Source organism: Meriones unguiculatus, chromosome 18 (assembly GCF_030254825.1).
Source record: "Meriones unguiculatus strain TT.TT164.6M chromosome 18, Bangor_MerUng_6.1, whole genome shotgun sequence".
Lineage (NCBI taxonomy): Eukaryota > Metazoa > Chordata > Mammalia > Rodentia > Muridae > Meriones > Meriones unguiculatus.
Window position 1 is genome coordinate 20,808,462 of NC_083365.1, and position 23,413 is coordinate 20,831,874.

At 41.7% G+C, this 23,413-nt stretch overlaps 1 protein-coding gene across 3 annotated transcripts in view; it reads right to left on the reverse strand.

Moving 5' to 3' along the window:
* The window catches only part of Tmem62 (transmembrane protein 62), a 31,605-nt gene extending 8,797 nt beyond the window's left edge, over positions 1–22,808 (reverse strand). Inside the window, exons 1-11 of one of the 3 annotated variants that reach the window (XM_021639409.2) lie at positions 22,356–22,808; positions 22,005–22,116; positions 20,598–20,735; positions 19,771–19,816; positions 14,095–14,236; positions 11,890–12,014; positions 11,641–11,763; positions 9,329–9,484; positions 6,751–6,910; positions 4,555–4,668; positions 789–873 (exon numbers count right to left, since the gene is read on the reverse strand). In XM_021639409.2, the coding sequence (XP_021495084.1) occupies positions 789–873; positions 4,555–4,668; positions 6,751–6,910; positions 9,329–9,484; positions 11,641–11,763; positions 11,890–12,014; positions 14,095–14,236; positions 19,771–19,816; positions 20,598–20,735; positions 22,005–22,116; positions 22,356–22,535 (1,381 nt within the window). In that variant the 5' untranslated portion in view covers positions 22,536–22,808. Of the gene's footprint in view, positions 1–788; positions 874–4,554; positions 4,669–6,750; positions 6,911–9,328; positions 9,485–11,640; positions 11,764–11,889; positions 12,015–14,094; positions 14,237–19,770; positions 19,817–20,597; positions 20,736–22,004; positions 22,117–22,355 lie in introns of those variants that run through there. The other 2 variants (XM_021639410.2, XM_021639411.2) reach the window with 2 other exon arrangements.
* Positions 22,809–23,413: the final 605 nt, after the last annotated feature.

Here is a 23,413-nt window from a genome sequence, read left to right on the forward strand (position 1 = left end):
AAGGACATAGAAGTATCTCTGATCACTGCCCCTCTTTGAAAATTCACCCTCTTCTAAGAAGGGCTGTGTATGAACAATGATCAATTAATTCTTATTATTCATTACTACATTACAAAGCTACGTCAGTAGCTTGGCAAATATAATCATGCAAATTTATGGAAAAAGATTACTCTCAGGAGTGGTAGCAAGTATATAGGTAAAGTCACCTTTACAACTATTCTATAGCCTGTTCTGTGAGTGTAACTCAAGATTTACACATGCACCACTTAAATTTTATACAGATTGTCACTGTTTAGCCCCAGCTGGCCTGGAATTCCCTATGTAGACCAGCTGGCTTTGAACTCAAAAAGATCACATGCCTCTGTTTCCTGAGTTTTGGGATGAAAAGCACGTGCATTATGCCCAGGCAAATTTTTCCAAGCCTGTATTAGTGCCTTATCTTTAATTATTTGAATTAAGTTTTTTCTATTCAAAGGTATTTTAAACATACAATTATATTAACTAGCTATTTATAAAAATAGATACTAGTATTATAAGTTGGCCATTTTAAGTAATATTGTGAATTTCCCCCATTTTGACTAAGCCACATTTTATTGCTATACAGTAGGAGGGGTGAAAAGAATTATTTTTCAAGATAAAAATATTACAAAAACACACACACACACACAAAAAAAAACCCCAGAACTTTCATTTGAAGAATGCACCTCACAGATTCCTCTGTGTGCTTGTTAGTGATGAGGGTGTTAAATGAAAGTCTTCTGAGAATAAAAGGACTCATGACTGCTAACCTTTAAGCTCCGGGTGTGCGAGGTATCGGAATGCAATCAGAATGGCAAGCTGCGTCAGCACAATCAACACAAACAGGACCCGAGCCTGCAGAGGAGGAGAGTGACGTGAATAGACATGCTGGCACTGCTCCAGACAAGGCTTTTAAACCCGCTTCATCATCAGAAACGAAAGTGGCACAATAAGAAATAAATTATTTAGTCTTCATCCCCCGTCCCTGCCGATAACTACTAAGACTTTCATAACTTTATAAACAATAACAGAAAACAGCAGAGTACTTCTGGCTAAAATATTTGCTTTGTAGCTCCCAGTTGCTGAAACAACTCTGGGGTGATGAGTGGAAAAAAATGTCACCTGCGGTTAGTAACAAGCTTTAGAAAGCCACTGAGGATAGGGGGATGGTTGCTAGAGGGACTGGCTATGTACCGAGGATTGGCTTTGCATCCTAATAGCATCCCCTTTTGCTCTCCAGGAAAGAGGGTGTTGACTTCATCGCTAATGGCCAATAATTTCATCCACCATGCCTACATAGTGAAACTCACATAAAAATCCTAACTGAAAGGGTTAAGCGACCACTCTTGTGGGTAGCAAAAGTGCTAGTACAGAGTGTGCCTTAGAGGACATGGACATTCACATGCAAGCTCCCTGGCCTCTCTTCTCTCTGGCTGATACTGAGTTGTATCCTTGAATAGTAATCCGGTAAGAAAACTACTTTTCTGAGTTCTGTGAATCATTCTAGCAAACTACTAAACTCAAGAAAGGATGTCTTAGGAACCTCCAATCTGTAGCCAGTCCACCTGAAGCATAGGTGGCATTCTGGACCTGACTGTTGTGAGAAGGGAGGTAGGGAGGAGGGCAACTTTGTAGGACTGAGTCCTCAGCCAGTGGGGTCTATGCTGCTCTTGGCAATCAGGATGAGAATTCAGTTAAACTCTAGAATACCCCATCAGTGTCCAGGACTAGAGAATCATTTAGCCTAGAAAGGCCCACACATTCGGTATGAGAAGGATGTGTAGAAAAAGGATGTGTAGAGATTTTGTGTTTAACATTAACAACGACAACAAAAATACTCTATAATAAAAAAAAATGTGGTCAAATATATTTTTCATATATAAGACCCAAATATCTGCTTCCTTGATAATATAATGAACGACCTAGTATTGCTTTTTCTGAACTTACTTAGACCAATATTAGTTTCATTATATCCAAACGGTAATCTGTTCTATTTGAGGGGGTGTGGGTAGATATTGTATACCACAGGCTAAACGAGCTGAAAACATGTTCTCTGATTTCAAAAAAGACATTATTGACTTAGAATAATTCCCGAGAAAGGGCTCATGATCTAGGCTTTTGTTTCTCAGAGTGTGGCCCACTCCAGGCCATCGCTTGATCGCCTTGAGCCTATCTGGAATGCAGGACCCCAGACCCACAGAATCAGCATCTGCAATTGGCGTTATTCCCCCGTGGTTCCTACAAACAGCCAGCTGTCAAAACTTCACCTAAGGGGCTGCTACAAATCCCCAAAGATCCCTCGGGCCAAGCCTTTGGCTGAAATAAAGACTTGTTTTTATCAGCTTAAAAATCTCTCAAATAGGGCTGGAGAGATGGCTCAGTGGTTAAGAGCACTGAATGTTCTTACAGAAGATCCAAGTTCAGTTCCCAGCAACCACATAGGACTGCTCACAACCGTCTGTAACTCCTGTCCCAGGAGACCTAGCACTCTCCCACAGACACACATGCAGTCAAAACACATAAAATAATATAAATTAATAAAAAAACCCTCTCAAATAAAATTTTAAATTGGCCAGGATGGTAGTGGCACATGCATTTAATCCCAGCAGTCTCAGAGACAGCCTGATCTGCAAAAAGAATTCCAGGACAGCCAGCACAACACAGAGAAACCCTGTCTTAAGAAACCAAAAACAAACAAACAAACAAATAAATACATTCATTTAAAAATTATCTAAAACCTTAAAAATGATAAAAAATTTGATGAAATAATGATGAAAGGCAAATACCCATTATTCATTTTTCAAAGCATAATCATGCATGTAATAAAAGTAAGTTGAAGTAATAATGATTTAAATATTATGTATGCGAGCATATACCCTAAGCTATTTGGAGGAAGTAAAATTAAGAAAGGTTCCAGTTGTCTTCAACATTTTACTATATATCATTTTTTTAAATTTTGTGTTAATATTCATGATAAGGAAGCTCTCCTGAAAGTAGAGTATAAATTGCTACAGCCTCTCTCTAGACCACTGAATAGTATATGTTAAAATAAAACAAAACAAAACAACCAGACAAAAAAACAAAACAAAAATCATCAATTAGCTGGGTGGTGGTGATGCATGCCTTTAATCTCAGCACTTAGGAGGCAGAGGCAGGCAGATTTCTATGAGTTTGAGGCCAGCCTGGTCTATAAAGTGAGTTCTAGGGCAGCCAAGGCTACACAGAGAAACCCTGTCTCAAAAAACAAACAAAGAAACAAAAAATCCTCAATCACTGAATATTTGTTAGAGCCAGGCATGGTGGCACACACCTTTGATCCCAGCACTCGGAACAGGCAGGCAGGTGGATCTTTGTGAGTTCAAAGCCAGCCTGGTCTATCTACAAAATGAGTCCAGGACAGCCAGGGCTTCAGAGAAACCCTGTCTCAAAAAAAAAAAAAAAAAAAGAAATATTTGTTGAAGGCCTACTATGTAGTAAGGCACAACAAAGATCCCTTACCATCATGGGGCTTATAGTTTAATGAGGAAGATAGAAGAAAAAAATATAATAGTCAAATTATATAGTTATATTAAAGAGAGTGTGACTTCTCTTGATTTAGTAAGTCAGTTGTAGGAATTTATCCTAAGAGACTTACATTAACAATAATGGAAAAACTTAGCTGAAATTATTACTTATATAGTAGAGGAAAAATTAGCATTAATTTATAATAAAAAATAGGTTAAATAAAATATATATCCATTTAATGATTTCCTACATAAATTTTAATAACATAACCTATATATTTAATTAAAATATTAATAATACTTGCATATTATTAATATTTAATTAAGTGTTAATATTTCATTAAAATCTATTTAATTAACATATGTGTTGATATGTTAATATATTCATATATCTTAGAATAACACAACCAATGTGTTATACTACAAACACACATATAGGCTGAAGTAAAAAAAAAAAAAAAAAAAAGTCAAAAGAATTCCTGGGGTCTGGAGAGAGGGTTCAGTGTTAAGAGCACTGGCTGTCCTTCCAGAAGACCCGGGATTGATTGCCAGAATCCACACAGTGGTTCACAATCATCCAAAACGCCAGCACCAGGGATCTGATGCCCTCTCTGATCTTCAAGGAAACTAGGCGTGCACCTGGTACATGCAGACAAAGCATTCAAACGCACAGAAATAAATAAACCTTTTTACAAAAGAAAGAAAAGAAAAGCCATTCCTGGGTGGGTGAGATGGCTCCGCAGTAAAGTCACTTGGCAATAGGCTTGCGGACCTGAATTCGATCCCCGGGATGGATGCTATGGCGGAGGAGAGCACCACCTTCGGTGAGTGGTTCTCTCTCCACACGCATGCCACCCCCCCCCCAAAAAAAAACACTCTACTCTTCTAGATACATAGTAAGTTTTCCATTTTATAAAGTTTGGTTTCCTTGACACATAACTATATTATTTAGAATTTGGTATTTACCAAATTCAATAAAAACAAAAACAAACAATCACACGTACACACGTAACATTTAATTGAATTTACTCACCACAATGTAGTGGTCAGTAAGGAGAATAAATGATGCCAAAGGATCAAATGTGAGATGAATGTTCTCTTGAGCAGAAAATATGTGGTGAGTACTCTTACTTCTTCCAGCAGAATCCTAGTTAGAGACACAGCAAGGAAGAAATTTGCAGGCATGCTTAAATATGTGTACTGTTCTGATTATATACATATTTCCAGTTTTGCAACAAGAAAGGTTTCCTGGACTTGAGGACCAGTCTTGTCTTCCCACACTAAACATGAAATCCATGGAATCCATGGAGAAAGCCAGGAATAAGCTGTAGAGATGACACAGTCATGAATGTGAAGGAGGCGGAGCTGAGGAGCTGCACAGAGGAAAGCAGTGGCCGGGCTCAGATGGTGAGGAAAACAGAAAATGCAGACATAAAGAGCAAGAGGGAACCAGGTGTGGTGGCACACACCTTTAATCCCAGCACTCGGGAGGTAGAGGCAGGTGGACCTCTGAGTTTTCAGCCAGCCTGGTCTGCAGAGTGAGCTCCAGCCAGAAGTAGGAGAAAAGAAGAAAGAGGAGGAAGAAAATAAAGGAAAGGCCACAGAGATGGCTCAGTTGGCAAAATGCTGAAGCATGAGAACCCAAGTTTAATCCCCAGAATCCATGGGAAAAGCCAGGAATGTGCTGTAGAGATGATACAATTGTGAACACTGGGGTTTGGCTCCTACCATCCACTCCTATAACAAGCTTGGTCTTCTGCCTGTTATCTCCAGCTCTGAGGGATTTGACATGCCTTCTTCCAGCCTCTGTGCATGTATAGGTGCACATCCTGGCACATACTTACACAGATGTAAGCACATACACAGGTAAATAAATAATCAGTCAACCAAATAAACAAACACGTCTGTAGCCAGTCCTACAGGGAGGAGAAAGAGAGGCCAAGTCCCAGAATTTACCGGCTGGCCAATTTATTCCTGAGAGAGACCCCACCTCAAAAAACAAAGCGGTGGTTTGGGGAAGTTGCTCAGTGATTGAAGTCCTTGTGCACAAGCAGGAAGACTAGAATTTGGATACCAAAAACTCATATAAATTCTTGCTGGGTGTGGTGGCCTGCCTGCCTGCCTGCAATTCCGACCTCAGAAGTTGGAAGTGGGAACCTCAAGCTGGCTAGGGAGACCAGCAATGCCTGCAAGCTCTGGCTTTGATCGAGGGATCCTGCCTCCCTGAATAAGACAGCAGAGCAGATAAGAATGATTCCCAACACCAACCAAAGGCCTCCACATGCATGCACACTCATATGGAACTACATACACAAACATGCATAAACACACATACATAGTATATATACCCACATACAGACCATATACACATACATGAGAATGGAAAATAATTTTTTTTACAAAATAAGGTAAGGAAGTGGACAATAAAGCAGTAGTGAGGAGAGGGCCTACACAGCAAAAGAAATGAAAGACAAAAAAAAAAAAAAAGACACTATTTGGCTAACTATAATTGTGTGAGCCCTGTTTGGATTCTGATTTCAATCAACCACATACATATTCGTGCACACGCGTGCGCACACTCGCACACGCGCACACACACACACACCTATCTCTTTCTAGTACGGTGTATTTAAAGGGTGAGAACTTTAGCATTAATGAGTGAAAGAACCAGATTACCCATTTATTATTTGGTAGATTGAATTATTTTGATAGAGTATCTTACTATACTACCTGGGCTGACCTCAAACTCATGGTTCTCTTTCCTCAGTCTCCTGAGCGGTAGGATTACATGTGTGGGCCTCCTCACCAGGACTTAGCAGATTGATTTTTTTGAAGGAAGGAAGGAAGGAAGGAAGGAAGGAAGGAAGGAAGGAAGGAAGGAAAGCCACAAAGGACAAGAAAAAGCTTTGAAGCCAGTAAGATGGCTCAGTGGGTAAGCCGGACCCTGAGTTAGAATCTCATGACCTATATGGTACATTTAAATGAGACCCAACCCCCACAAGTTGTCCTCTAACCTTCACATTTGTGTCATATAGTCCTCTCTGCCCACACACATAAAATAAGTAAAAATGTAACTTCCAGAGGAACAGACGAAATATACGGTATTCAAACTTTGTTTCCTGTATATCAATTTTTTTCCTTAGCAGCTGACTAGCAATAAACCCAAACCAGAGCTCACTGTGGCCAGAGCCCCAGCACTGACACAGCAAACTGACAATGACTCACTTACCTGGACGGATACTTCTATGGTATGTGTCCCGTTACTGTAGTTTTTAGGGTTCCACTTCAGTATGAAAATAGGTCCAGACAAATGAGCAGCCTGGCCCAGATTGACTCCGTCAATGTAAATAGTGACAGAAGTGATGGGGGATGAGGAAAAGGCCAAGACTCTAAAATAAGAGCACATATAAAACGCATGACTTTAGGTAGAGGACATTGCTTTTACAGAGGAGAACACTACTGTAACCTGAGGACACATGAATGCAGGCAGAACCATGTAACTACAAACACTTTGTACAATTTGGCAATGGACTGCCAAGACAACAGAAATTATTTGTTTGTGTGTGTGGTGTTAAGGACATGTTAGGCAATTGTTCTACCACAGAATTACAGCGCAAGCCCCAGAAATTATTCTTTTATTTTTCAGAAACCAAAATCAGTTTCTTTTGATAAATCTGCCTAATTCTGAAGAAATTCCTGAGTTCCTGGTTTTATTCTTAGGAAGAGAATATCAAGAAGATATTACACCTTGTTAGTCTAATATCAAACCTATAATTCATTCATTCGATTCCTGATGCATTACCCAGAAAAAGCAAGGTTATAACCAGAGCTGAGCCACCAAGCCTTTCACATAACACCTGGCACTGCTATCCAGATGCCATTAAAAATGCGATTGATAGGTCAGAAGTGGTAGGCCAGCTACCAAATTAATTCCAGCACTCCAGAGGCAGAGGACAGTCTGGTCTACATGGTGAATTCCAGGACAGTCATGGCTACATAAAGAAACCCTGGCTGGGGTTAGGGAAGGTGCGGGGGGGGGGGGGGGATGGGAATAATTGTTTTAGCTCCTAAAATAAAAACGTAATCAGGCAATCCCATCAACATTCATACGAGAGGGCTGCTGAGATGGCTCAGTGGTTAAAGGGGCTTCTCATTAAGCCTGATGACGTGAGTTCCATCCTCAGAATCTACATGGTGGCAGGAAGAGAACAAATCCTAAAGTTGTCCTCTGATATACATAGGCATGTTATGATATTTGCATGCCCCTCCCCCAATACCAAAGAATAAATAAACATTTAAATTCCTAAGAATTTTTACCCACTTCTACAACACCATCATTAAGAACCATCAAAGCCTGGCAAGGTGGCGCACACCTGTGATCCCAGCACTTGGAGGCAAAGGCAGGTGGATCTTTGAGGCCAGGCTTTCTATAGATACAGAATGAGTTCTAGGACAGCAAGGGCTGTTATACAGAGAAATCGTGTCAAGAGAGGAAAAAGGAAAAAGGAAAAAGGAAAGGAAAGGAAAAGAAAGAAAGAAAGAAAGAAAGAAAGAAAGAAAGAAAGAAAGAAAGAAAGAAAGAAAGAAAGAAAGAAAAATCATTCAAGTGGGCGAAGAACCAACTTCTAACAGGTGTTCATCCTCAAATAAGAACAATCCTAACATTTCATGAATAAATCAACAAAGTAGTTAAGTTGTTGTATGATCTCTGTGCACAAAGAAAGGAATCCGCTTAGACTGTGACCTGTGATGACAGCATACGAATGTGTCCTATGGAGAACACTTGAGAAGGAGTGCCCAGAGGTGCTGATGGCAGCTCTTTAGAAATGGACAAACACACACATGGTCCCATCGCTGTGCTCTCCCAGACTTGTTAGGAAGGATTGCTTGTCTTTCTGCCTCAGTCTATCAGATGCTGGAAATACATGAGTCACTACACCTGGCTTAGATTACTTTTCAAAATAATATTTAAAAGAACATATATTTTTAGAGAGACAGTGGTGGGGCAGTAGTTGGGAGGCAGAGGCAGGTGGATCTCTGTGAGTTCAAGGACAGCCTGGTCTACAGAGTGAGTTGCAGGACAGCTAGGGCTACACAGAGAAACGCTGTTTTGAAAACCAATATATATAAAACGGTGACGCTTTGAAACATTTGACCCTTGCTTGCCTTTGCTAGGGTATAATTACAGTTGGACTTTACAAACCCCACTGTACTAGAGTTCTTCCTGCTCTCCATCTCAGGCTGAAAGAAAGGGCTTTCATTTGACCTTATCATCGTGGTGGTCTGTAACTTTCTGGTGAGAACTATAACTTATAAGACCCTAATTTGATCCCCAGCCCTGCAAATAATTAATATAAATAAATAAATACAGATATATAAGGTTATACATCATATATATATACAGATTATAAGGTAGAAAGGCTGGAATAAAATAGACAAAAAAATAATGTTTGGCTTGAGTTTCTGGATGGTTTAAAGATTTTATCAGCTTTAAAAAAATTACATGGGGGGAGCGGCTAGAAAGAGTGGTAGAATACATGCCTGACATGCATGAGACCCTGATTCAGGTCCCAAATCCCAAGCTATTATGAGTATGTATAATATATGCACATACATACATGCATACATACAATATATACATACAAATACATATGTATACTTAATGGGAATGAAAGGGAACAGTTTATATGTTTAGGCTGTTGTAAAAAACAAAAGTGGGACATCCCCTAGCTTTCACATCACAACAATGACAACTTATTCTTTATCCATATCAAACTGAAAGTAAATTCTGAAACATTAAAACATACCTGATGTGTGTTGAATGGAAGAGCCTTTCTAGTGGTTCATGTCTAGCACAACTATAGAGGAGCGACTTAGGATTGGTGATAAGAACCACAGGCCATTTGTCAAAGGTTACATCTGCAAAGCTAAAGAGGTCGTGATCAAAGGCAAAGATCCGGTACCTGGAGGCCGGAGGAGAGTAAGAGAATTCAGTTACTTCTTACTAAGCCTGAAGGTGGGCTAAGGATGTGGCTGAGTTGGAGAGCTTGCCTAGCATACAGGCAGCTCTGGGTTCCCAAACTGCCTAAGTCAGGTATGAGGCACACACCTGAAATCCCAACTCTAAGGAGGTAGAGGCAGGAGGGTCAGGGTCATAGTCATCCTTGGCTAGATGGTGAGCTCAAGGTTAGCCTGAGCTACATGACAACCTTTCTCAAAGTTGGGGGGAGGGCTTGAAAGTAAAAGACGGATAAAAAGTAAAACCAATAAAACTAGGGCCTTTTATATGCTGAACTGATGTAGGGTAATGTTGTTCCCTGCTTCTCTCTTTCCTACTGCTTTGTTCTTCACACCTGTCAGATCAGCTGGGCTTAGGTGATGAATCTTAACTGTGTCCTAGAACAATGCCTACATGCTCTGATTTTAAAAATAAATGTTTTTAAATTAGTGCACTCTATTGGGACAGTACTTTTAAGACTATTCTGAGCCTAATGTGTACGTCAGAAGCCTAAGATCTGGCATTCTTCATTCCACCAGCAATGAGATACTAAATATGAACTCTCATTTATCTAGTTATTATAGCAATACTAGAATGTCTGGCACAAAATTAAAGAGAAAAACATTTCTAGGCCCAGTGAATCTGAAGGTTTGGTCCACAGACAAGCCCACACCAATACAAGGTTTTTAATGGTGAGATTTGGACATTGTTAAACTCTTTCACAATCCTTATCAACACTGGAATTTAAAACTACAAAGTAACTCAGTTGTGGTGGCTCAAATCTTACACTCAGCCCTTGAAAGGATGAGTCAAGAGGATGGTGAGTTTGAGGCTAGCCTAGGCTAGCCTGGGCTGTAGAGCGAAATGCTCTCTCAGGAGGCACAAGCAAAATGACTACTACAATTTCCAGATCAGCCTAGTCTAAAAAGCCAGTATCAGGCTAGTTCGGGCCCATGTATTGAGAGTGTGCCTCAAAAGAAAGAAAAAAAAGAAAGTAAAAAAGAAAAAGAGAAACCTATGTTCCAATGCATGTGTCTTAAAATTTACATGGCTTAATGACGGTAAACATCAGTGCTATAGTAGCCGCAGAGACGGCTCAGTGGTTAAGTGCACTCGCTGCTCTTAGAGAGGACTGGAGTCCAGTTCCCAGGACCCACACACGGTTAACAACCGTTCCTAACTCCAGTTCCAAGAGATCCATTCCCCCTTCTGACTTCTTCAGGCACTAAGCACGAACACGGTGTAAAAAATGCATGCAGGCAAACATTCCCGTAAAATAAAATGAATATATCTAATTAAAAAAATAGAAATAAGCCAGCTGTGGTGGCACACGGCCTTAATCCCAGCATCTGAGAGGCAGAGGCAGGCAGATCTTTGAGTTCTAGGACAGCCAGGGCCCTGTTACACAGCAAAACTCCATTTCAACAAATAAATAATTAAAGTAATTTTAAAAATCACTGATATTTATATATTGGAAAAGATCATCAGGTATACATTAACTGATAACTTGGCAGAGCCTAGAGTCACCTGAGATGAGTTTTGGGCATGCCTGGGGGGGGGGAATATTTTGATTTTGTTAAGTGAAGTAGGAAGAACCCCCAACCCCAACCCCAATCCCCACCCCACCCCACTGTGGGTGCCAAGCCCTGGATAGGACCAAGGTGACATAAGTGAAGAGAGCTGAGTGTTTTGCACTGTACTGTCTGCCCCTGATTGTGGACATGACCTGACAAGCTGCTTCAGACTCCTGCTGCCCTAATTTCCTGATCATGATGGGATGTCCCCTGAGCTGTGAGCCAGAGTAAACTCTTTCTCCTTTGGGTAGTTCTGTCAAAGTATTTTATCACAGCAACAAGCAAAGAAATTGAGACGTACATATCACTTTACAAGAATGCATCCTGAATTAAGGCTGCTATATATATGTAATCCTGGCAGCTGGGAGTCTGAAGCAGAAGGACTGAAGATTATCCTGGGCTACACAGGGAGAACTGTCCTCTAAAATAATGAAACAACAGCAGAACTATCACAAAGTTTTCCTGGGATCACCCATCATAGTAACGAGAGAGCATCACTGTTTCAGCAAAATCTGTGTAAATTTTCTCCGTCAGGAAGTCTCCTTACCTCCTGTTGTCTTTCCAGTCTCCCACCTCAAGCTCCAGAGTGCCTGAGAAGTGACGAGTATGGAGCACCGGCATCAGTCCCCCAAGGGTGTGGAGGTGCCCACACAGATAAGCTGTGCCTGAGCTGAACAACGAAAAATAAACAGGACAAGTGAACCCAGGCAACCTGCGTGCCAAATTAACAAGAAACTCTCTTCAGGAAAGCAAGTGGGGTTAGCCGTGGGAAATGACCAGAGATAATCTGTCTCACCTCATTACTGTCCGGATCCCTGGGGAAGGAGACAGGATGGTAGATGTTGTGAAGTGTCCAAACCAAATTGTCTGGTTGCTCTGACTACTTTTCTCGGAGAACGCTGAGAGTTCCTCCATCTGTTTCTGAAATGGGAGAAAAACAGAAGGATCTTTAAATTGGGGCTCAGGCTAAAATCCACTGCCAACAGGTTAAACATTTCCCCTAGGGTTTCTAACAATAATCACATTGTGGCCCCAATTCTACTAGGTAACGACCTACATGGATCTCTGTCAGTTTCAAACTGTCCTCACTTACTTTATAATTCATTTGATTCTAAGATGACTGTAGGATGCAGGGCAAGCACTGCCTGCACTTGATGTTTAAAATACTGAAGAACAAATTAGTTAATCTTTTCAGGGCTAGGGATATGGCTCAGGGGTGGGGCTTTTGCCCTGGGTTCAATCTCCAGTGTCAGGAATGTCAGAAATCGTCATTCCCTTAATGAGGCAAGTAATCTTTTTATTTTCATGTACTGTTATATCACAATTTTTGAAAGGGGCTCTACGCCAAAATGCTAAAACATATACACATGTTATATGTCCACAGACGAACCTACATACTCTTAACAGCTCCATTCATAACCGTCAAGTATTAGAAACTCCAAACAAAGATTGCTATACCTACACAACTGAACACTACTCAGCAGAAAGGGGAAAGAACTGCTAACGGACAAAGCCACACACACACATCCCTGAAGTATCACCCTGAGAATGAGAAGTCACACCCGAGAGCGCATACTGGATGATCGAATTCACCTGAAAATTCAGAGTCAGTAAAGCCATGCTGATAGAGCAATCACTTGCACCACAGAGTAAAGACGGACTCTACAAGAAAACTTTCCAGGGTAGCAGACATGTCCTAAGGCCTGACTATGTGAAAATGACAACAGCAAATACATCTGTAAATTCTTCAAACACTTAAAACGAGTGTATATATAAAATACCCCAGAACAACGACTTCAAAACAGATTTTTGCATGTATATAATATACATTTATAGTATCTGTAACATACTTACAACAATGAATTTCTGGGGCTTACCCTCAGGATTTCTAATTTGGTAAACCGGGGTAAGACTAGGAAGACTCAGAGATGCTGGAGAGATGCTCAGTAGCGAAGAGCACTTGTTGCTCTTGCAGGGGACCTGGGCCCGGTGACCAGCACCCACTTGATAGTTCACAACCATTTGTAACTCCAGTTCCAGAAGATCTGATACCCTCTTCTGGCTCCCATGGCACTGTATGCACATGGTGCACATACATACATGCAGGCAAAACATTCATACACATGAGACAAGATAAACAAATCTAAAATAATAATAAAAGACCAGGAATTCTGCATTGGGTAACACTACAGCTGATTTTTAGGTACTTGATCTGTGCAGTGTATCTTTGAAACTCTATTCTAAGAAAAAAGATTAAACATAAATCCACCAGCTCACTAAAGACATTTGGTAATTAGGAAACAAAATGTAACTTTATCCTGTGTTTTTTACATCTAGAACCTTCACATAACTCTGAACCTCTTTCAGCCTTGGAAAATCCCGCTATTACTATAGTGTTTTTTTGTTTTATTATTTTCCTATTCTGGTCATATTCTCTAATACTAGATAACCCTCTCAGGGACTTACTTGATCTTATCACCTTATACTCTCATAAATAGGCACATGTGTCTCATGTAAGAACATGTGCTCATCAAACAAGGAACTGGCATCTGTTATACTAAGACATAACAGGAGCTTCTCAGATGTGCCTTTACAAATGACAAATTTTCACCTGCCTTGCCAAAATGCTTGAGTTGTTTTCTTATTAGAAAAAATACAGACCATTAACTAGTGTTGGCAATTGTGGGAATTTAATAATATATATGCTCTATGGCTTGCTGAATATATCCTATACTCAACACATATTTGGCAAATGTTTGCTAAGTAGGTATAAAAAGTGAAGTGCACCCTTCCCAACTTTTGGGATAAGAACAGGGATGGTGGTAACAATTCTGAAGGAGCTACTAGCTTCTAGACACATTTGTAGTCACAGAAAAGTTTTTCTTGAGCATATCTAGATAGGAATATGGTTATTTAAGGTAACTAAATGATCCAAATCTATTTAAGAAAAAAAAATAGAAACAGGTAAGCTGCAAAGGGAAGTGAAATTTACAAGTCATACCTCATCTAAAATTCCAAAGAAATTATAGGGTCTCTTAGGCCCTGGCCTTTGTGTGGCGTCCACAGAGATGAAAGAGTAGTTGCCAAAGGGGGCACTGTGGACATAATGGAAAGAGCCGTCCTTACGCACAGCAGAGTATTTCCTAAAAAGATACAGACAGGAAGGCTTTAGTGCGGTAACAAAGACTGAATTTCATGTTAGACTAGTACTGGGCGGGGTCAGTCATCTGGCCAGTGGACCACCCCTAGGGAAGGCAGAATCATTTTAAGCCATGCTAAAGAGAGATACATTTTTTTTTCATTAACTTATTTATTTATTGGGTTTGGGTGAGTTCTTTGTTTTGTTTTGATTTGTTTGAGTAAGGGTCCCACTGTATAGCTCGGGCTGGCCTGGAACTCACTCTGTAGACCAGGCCGGTCTTAAATCGGGAGATCTGCCTGCTGGGAGTAAAGTGCTGGTATTAAAGGTATGTGCCACCACATCTGGCTTTGGGATAATTTCTTCTTTAATGAGATAACTCTACTTTTCCTTCCCTGGATTCTCAATGCTCAGTGCGGTCACTAGGAGCCACCATGAGGTAACTGCCTGACTGAGGCCTAAGCTGATTGAGGCCAGAACCTAAGCATGCTTTTTCTGATACTTGGGCTTCCTGACTTTCTCTAACACTCACTTCCCCACCACTGACTGCTTGTCCACCATGTGTCTGACCACCAGGGAGGCTTAAATGGCATGACTCTTCTCTCCTCCATATTCTTCCATTGAGATTTACAGCTTCCCTGCCCTGAGTGTTTTTCTTTTAAACCCTAACAAAATTGTCCCTGGGATTTAAAAAAAAAAAAAAAAAAGGAAAATAAAAGATTTTCCATTTGAAAAAGCGACTTCCTAATCAACATATTCACAAAGGGTTACATTTTACCATTTCAACATTTGCCTTTCATTATCTCCAAGGACTCATCTCAATTAATGAATCCACCACAAAACACAAAGTCACCAAGCAAAGTACAGGTGGTAACTATTCTAAACTGTCCCCTAAACTGTCACAAAGAAACAAATCAGAATCCAGTGAGCTATTAATTGTCAATCTCTAAAAGCTTCAGTCAGGACTAGAGAAGCGACTCCATGACTAAGCGACTCCATACTATTCTCGTCGAGGAGCCTAGCAAGCGCCTAGCACCTATGTTAAGCCTGTTAACATCAGCATCAGGCAATCCAACACGCTCTTCTGGACACATATGTACATGCAAAAACACTCATACACACAAAATAAAAAAAATTAATTAAAAATCTTCAGTGGGGGTTTGCAATGTAGTTCAATGGTAGCAAGGCTTGGATTGGATACCTAGCACTGCAAAAGAGATAAAAAAAACATAGTGAGAGCTTACTAAGTATGTATTGGAAGTCTGGAAGCCTTGGTATGGGGAAAGATGGAGGTTTTTATTTGTTGAAATGGGCCTAAAGAAGCTCAGTCTGTAAGAAAGTATCACAAGACAAGTTATCAAGCTAAGGGGAAACTGTTAGCTTAGAATCATGTATGTAATTTTTTTTTCAGTTTCTAAAATATATATTGGTAATATTTACAGGATCTACACCCAATAATGAATGTCCTCAGTATCTTAGGTATAAAGCATGTTCAGGTATCCCTGAAGTAGGAGGGTGAAGAGTGGAAGGGATGTATTAATATAGAGTAGGTATCCATCATTATTTGTTGAATAAATAAAAAAGAAAGCACAGATTCTACTGGAGGTATGTTGGCGTCAGAGAGGTCCTTGTACTCAGAGAAGGACTAAGAGAGCCAAGACTGTTAATCACACAGGGGTGTCTCCTCAGTGTAAAAAACAAAATCGATACCTGCATTCCACCCAGAAACCTAAGAAGAAACCTAAGGTTCACAACCTGGTGACCTTTTTGTTATCTGAAGGGACAGACCTCATCAAAATTCTCCAGAATGATCATTCCAGACTCTTCCTTTCCTAGACCATTATCTATTCTTAGGGGAGGTGTCACATGTATTCATAGCCTGATGAGAGCACACTAAATTCTAGGCCTTTTATCTATGTACATATGGTCACATGTACTTTCTAAAAGAGTTTCCATGTAGTCACACCTTAAGCTTTATTGTGCATCTGGAATTGGACTGATTGGACTGATCTGCCTAGAAACCTTTCCCCAAAATTGTACTATGTTTTAAAGATGCTGACAATGAACTTCCTGGCATTAACCTCCCCAAAGTCCCATCCAGGCTGACAAAGTCAATCTGCACCAAGTTTTCATTCTTACCTCTTTGTGTGGTTTGCTTCCCTGTATGACACCTGAAGGGACCTCCTCAGAGGTACACCTATATTATTCAAAAGTCAGAACCTTATCCAACAGAGACTAATGAAACAACCAAGGACCATGCATGAAGAGGACCTAGACCCCCTGCTCAGATGTAGCCCTTGGGCAGCTCAGTCTCCATGGGGGTTCCCCATGCACTTCTGGCATGGAGAGACTTCTGGCATGAACTCGGTTGCCTGCTCTTTGATCATCTTGGCCACCCTGGTGAGGTGGCCTTACTAAGTCACAGAGAAAGAAGATCCAGACATTCCTGATAAAACCTGATAGGCTAGTGTCAGACAGAAGGGGAGAAGGACCTCCTCTATCAGTAGACTATAGGGGAGGGAGAGGAAGAGAGAGGGAAGGTGAGAGTGGGAGGAGATGAAGGAGGGGACTACAGCTGGGATACAAAGTTAATATATTGTAATAAATAATAATAATAAAAATTTTTAAAAATAGGTATCTTTTATCTAAGTGTCATATAGCTTACTTAATATGTAAGACTTAGAAACAAACTTTCAAATTTTAATGTACACACTTAAAGCTATATTTGAGCAAGAACAGACATCAAATATAAAGTAAATACATTATCATAAACATTATAATTAATACTCAAAAGTTTCTCAAAGCTAGCTGGCCACTGTGTGGCCTGTTTGTGGTCTGAGCACTCCTGAAGATTCCAACTTTAAAGCCGGTCTAGGCTTCAGAGCAGGAAGCCCACCTTCCCTTGAAAAAACAAGTGGGGGCTGGAAAATGATGGCTCAGTCACTCAAGTGCCTGGCACACAATTGTGAGGAACTGATTTGAATCCCAAACATCCACCGGCTGGCATGTGCCTGTAACCCCAGTGCTGGGAGGGAGTGGAGACAGGAGGATGTCCAGAGCTTGTTAGCCAGCCACTCTAACCAACTGGTGATTACTGAGTTCATTGAGAGACTCTGTTTCAAAAATCATGGTGTAGAATGAGAGAGGAAGACGGCCACTGCCAACCTGTGACCACTACATGACAAACACACACAACACACACACATTATACACACAAAGTAACTGTGTGCTGACACACTCTTGGCAGATTGGGGCAGAAGGATCAGTTGATAAGGACAGCCTGGGCTACATAAAACCCTAAAAACAAAATTAAAGGCAGGTGTGGTGGTGTATGCCTTTAATCTCAGCACTCAGGAGGCAGAGGCAGGTGGTTCTCTGTGAGTTCCAGGTAAGCCAAGACTACATAGTGAGATCCTGTCTCAAAACAAGCAAACAAACAAATAAAAAGTTAGACAAAGTGATTTAAGCATGGTGAACTAGTTTCATGATCTTCTTGCTAATTTAAGAAATTTCTATTTCAGCATTTTACTATACATTAGAAATTATATTTGTTTTTTGTTTGCTTGCTTGCTTAATTTGCTTTTGGTTACTCCTCAGTATATGGCAATCTTAAGTATGCTGTTTCTTACATTTTTGACATGTTAAAATCTATCTTGGATTTGGGAGAGGCCAACCTGGTCTACATATTGAGTTCCAGGCTAGCCAAGGCTACACTGTATAGTGAGATCCTGTCTAAAATAAACAAAACCTAAAGAACCATTGTCTCGGGCTGAGGATGCTGCTCAGTGGTAAAATCCTTGCCTAACATAAGCAAGTCTTGAGGTTCAATATCCAGAAATGAACTTTTAAAAATCCTGTCAAATAAATTAACTACTTGAATACAGAGTCTAAGTATGTGATGCTTAGCATTTGTTTTCTTCTTTCCAGACAGGGCCTCACTATGTAGCTCTAGTTCTTCTGAAACTATGTGGACCGGGCTAGTCTCAAACTTACAGAGATCTGCCTGCCTCTGCCTCTGGGATTAAAGGCATGTGCCACTATGGCGGGCTTGCACAAAGCCCTGGGTTCAATACTCAGCACAACAACAAACACCTGAAGAAAAGCCTTGGCACTTTATTAAAAATGTATCCCTGGTAACTATTCTGCACACTCAAGTTCAGAAACCAATGGAATGAACTTGCAAACACAACCCATCTCTTAAGAACGTTTCTGGGACTGGAGAGATGGCTCAGTGATTAAGAACATCTCTGCTCAGCTAGGTGGTGGTGATGCATGTTTTTAATCCAGCACTCGGGAGGCAGAGGCAGGTGTATCTCTGTGAGTTCGAGGCCAACCTGATCTACAGAGCAAGTTCCAGGACAGTCAGGGCTACACAGTGAGAACCCGTCTTAAGAAAAGAAAAAGAAAAGAACATCTCTGCTCTTTCATAACGCCTTCTCTGTACCTGCCCGGTGACCTCTCTATCTTTGTGATTTTCTGTACTGAAGCAAACAATGCAGGGTTTCCTCAGCCTCCCCTTCACATTCTTTTCTAGTGGTTCCCCAGCATATCTTCTCTTCCCTAAGTGCTATGGAAGTAAACTCCTTGAAGTCAGGGGCCATTTGTCAGCACTAGCTCTTCCATCCCGGAGACTGCACAACCAGTGAAGGGCGCTTAACTTGATTAAAGGGCAAAGCACACTAAAACTCCACAATATCCTGGAGCTGAAAGGGAAAATTACAACCCAAAGAAGCATTCTAAACACACTGAAACTAGAGACCGCTTCTGACACAGAGGTGCCTAGGTGAGTCACACCCATGACACAGAAAAAATGGAATGTTTATTTTAATCAGGTGGAAGGATACAACAGCCATGGCTGACCACTGTTCTCTGTGGCCACTCCAGAGGCTGACAGAATCAATATCTCAGTATTCTGAAAACCCACTGACCTCAGTAGTTCAGTCACAAGATCTGAAGACCTGCTAAGTGCCAACTGGAACCAAAGAAATTAAAGGAAGCTGGGTGTGGTAGGATTTGGGAATCCTAGCATTCCTGAGGTAGGTAGTGGTAGGCACATCTCTGTGAGTTCCAGCCATCCCAGACTGATCTGTAGAGTGAGACTATTTCAAACAAACAAAACAACCAACCAACCAACAAATAAATAAGGCAAATGAACGAACGAACGAACGAACGAAGATAAAAGGAAAAGAAAGAGCCAGGTATGGTGGCTCATGCCTATACTCTTAGTACATGTGAGGCTGAGGTAGGAAGGAGAATTAGGAGTTCCAGACCAACCTGTGCAACATTGCAAAATCCAAAAAGTATCAAAGCAGAGTAAAACATTCTCTAAATAGGATTGATTGTAATACACACATGCGCGTGCACGAACACACACACACACACACACACACACACACACACACACGAGGCTCATTTTCTAAGTTATCCAAAGTTCTTTATACAGAAATGTCATCTGTTAAAATGATTTTCTTCATTCATTGAATGGCCTTTACCCTCCCTTTGACTACTTCATAGTCTGTACTGAGGCCACTTACGCACCTGTAATAATTCACGATGCTCTCCAGACTTGGAATGTTATATGCATCTAAAAGGAAAAAAAGCAAACATTCATCACTTCCTATAACACTTTAAATGGCAACTGCATAGTTTAAAGGTTGTAATTTCACTGAACTCAGATTAACTGGAAGTTTTAAGGCTTGAGCACGCTGAAGAATAAATAGTAGGTGCATTGTAATTCTGTTCAGAACAAGTCAATTTGAAAGTTCTAAGACTAGACTGTTGTTGCTGCTTGCTTGAAACTTGCTAGGTAGCTCATGCTGGCTTGAAACTCTGTGATCCTGTCTCCTTCTCCCTAGGGCTGGGAGGACAGGCATATGCTACCATACCTGTCTTGCTGCTGTTTTAATAGAGTATAATAGAGTCAGGAAAAAAAAATAAGTTCATGCCTGATCTATACAATCATAACAAGTGTTTCTAAGCCAAGTCTCTAGTCCAGACTAGAAATCCCATGATTTCTGAGGAACTCTTTCTCCCGTGTAGAGAAGAAAATGCCGTACCGACCTGAAAGCGACCTGAAAGGCTAACAGTGACACCTCAATGTTTTGGAGTTTTTTTTTGTTTGTTTGTTTGTTTTCTTTTCTTTTTTCTTTTTAGGACAGGGTCTTGCTATGTAGCATGCTGACCTAGAACTTGTTATATATACTAGGCTGGCCTCAATCTCACAGAAATCCATATGTCTCTGAAGTTTTAATATGATATATTATAGTTGCACATGAGATGTGGCCCTCACTATAGCTAAGTTTATGTTACAATTTTCCATTTTATAACATATATATGCTTTATTCTATTCTGTTCTTGGCTTTTACCATGATTTCCTTTGATGTCCAGCCACTTGGTTTTCTCCATGACTCTTGTCTTCTTCAGAATTCTCTGGTAAGTCTGCCATTCTACCTCATGCTGTCTGGATCCCAAGTGTTCCTTTGTTTTGGCATCCGTCAGGTCTCCTGTGGGTTTACACAGAGTTGACTTGAAATGTAAAATAAACTCCAGGGGGCTCAAACAAACAAGCAAGCATGCTGAGGGAACACAACTTCTTAAACTATTCGGTACACATACATGAAATCAATTATGAAGTCACATTTTCCAAAGCAAGCCACTTAAACTAACAAGATTGTCTCAGCAAGGGCTCTATTATTATAGGTTAGTGTTTATGTAGTCTATTTTGATATTAAAAGTGGGGGAGGGGGGTTAAAGAGAACACTACAATGGGCTGGAGAAATGGCTCAGAGAGGTCCTGAGTTCAATTCCCAGCAACCATGTGGTGGCTCATAATCATCTGTAAAAATACCTGGTACTCTCTTTTGGCATGCAGGCATACATGCAGGCAGCCCATTGTATACATAATAAATAAACAAATCGAGAGAGAGAAGCAGAGACTACAAAATTCACCAACAGACTAAACGAAACTCCTTTATGAGACATTGCAACATTCTGGCAAGCGCCTATTATCTATTGCAACAGTTGTTTTCCAAACCCCAAATCAGGATTTATCGTGTGACCAACCACTATTTCAGAGCAAAAACCAATCTGGAAGATGTGGTTTGAACAATAAAATACCAAAGTTTCTAGGAAAGCAAAGAGAACATCTGAAGCAGGGGCTTATTCATTATCTGAGGGCTGATACTTCATCTTGACTGTGGACATGTTTCAGAAGAGTGAGTGGCCGCTGAACCACCCAATAAACAAAGCAGATACTCCTTGGAGCTTTTCCTAACCCCACCCTCACCCGCAACCTTTGGGGGCACATGCACACCGGTTTGAGGAGTCTAGGAAATGCAGTCAGAAGACTACCAAGGGATGAAATCACTTGAGTCCTCAAACAACTGAAAACATGAGGTTAACCTCTTGGTATAGAAAATTTTAAGTCAGTTAAGAAGAACTTTTGATTACCGGTTAAGGGACTTTTCCTAATTCTCAAATTCAGCAGGGCATCAGCCAGCACCATCATACATCACCATTAACACACAAACACCACACCACATCACATCATAAATTTGGCAGACAACGTCTGGCCATAGGCATCTCAAGCCTTATTCCTACTGCTTTGAGAAAACCTTGAGATGGCAAAGCATTTAGCCTGGACCCCATTATCCCCTGGTAAAGGCAATTACAAAGTCCCATTGCCTGTGCCTCAAAGTTTAGCAGCGAATAGCTGCTGCCCTTTCTACCATCAGGACCACAGAACACCACCACAGCACAGGAATCTTCCCTACCAGTGGCCAGGACAAGAGCTGGTTGTATGATGTCAACAGTTTCCGAGCAGAACTTCTCTAAAGCCAGCGCTCTGCCTGGATCTTGATACCTGCTCAGGTGAATGTCGGATATCTGTCAAAAGCAAGCATTGGACAGAGACACACAATCTGAGTCAGGGAGCGCCGCACCGACAGGGGTGGCCCAGCCGCTCCCGGGTGCGGAAGGGAAAGACAGAGAGAGAGAGAGAGAGAGAGATGCAGCAATGAAGCCCAGGGAAGCAGCGAGCGGGGCGCCCGCGCTGACCCCGCCAGGCAGAACGCGACCGAGGCCCCCTGCCGGGCTGAGCCTCCCGCGGTCTCCCGCCGCCTCACCTGCAGCCCCCAGAAGATGTTGCGGGCAGCCGGGCCCGGGGCGGGCTGCGGCCTCGGGGCGCCTCGCGGCCTCGGCAGCAGCGAGGACGGCCCCGCTAGGCCGTAGTGCTCCAACAGCAGGGCGGCCAGCGCCGCCGTCGCGAGCCCCGCCACCACTCGGAGGGCCAGCACCCTCGCCATCGCGGCGCAGCCCCGGGAGCGCGCCGCCGGCACTTCCGGCCTCTACGGCCGCCGCGCGTGTCCGCAGCCCAGGCCAGCGCCGGCCGCCCGGCTCCTGGCGTCTACCGACGTAGTGAGGGCCAGGAGGAGCAAAGCGAGGGGGTGGCGGGGAGGCAGCGCGCCGCCTGGCTCCTCCGGGATCCGACTTCCCTGACCTCCACCTCTGCACTTGTAAAGCGAAGTTAATGATACCTTCCGTGAGTGCGGGGTGCTCCTGAGAATCAAAGTATGTGTGAGGACGCCTCTTAAAGTACAAACGCGACAGGCGGCTCACTCTGGTTATGGCATAGCATAACCCCACAGGATCTCTTAACTTGTGGGAATTATCTTTTCCTTAGCCTGATTTTATATGTGCTCCCTATATGGTACTGTGGCACTGCAGTATGCCTGTCAATTAATATTTCCTATAAGCCGGGAGCAGGAGAATTAGGTCCTGGTCTTAATTTATTTAACCACTCCTTTATTGTTGGCTTTCATCTCTTTACTAAGCATTGCTATTCAGAATAAACATTTCCATACAAATAGTGCTTTTAAAAATCTGTATTTCCTTGTGATATAGTGTTAGTGTTGTGATTTATGCAAATTTCAGTTCGTTCAGCATCTCTGAAATATAAGCCATTGATATAAACAGAAAACAAGGGAAGAATAAGACTTTGGTTCCCATCACCTACCAACTCCAGGGGACACAACGCCCTCTTCTGTCTCTGTAGACAATGCACTGGATTGTACACACCCACCCTCAGACACATAATTAAGTACAAAAAAAAAAAAAAAAAGCCAGCACTTGGGAGAGAGAAGCAGACAGATCTCTGTGAGTTTGAGGCCAGCTTGTTCTACAT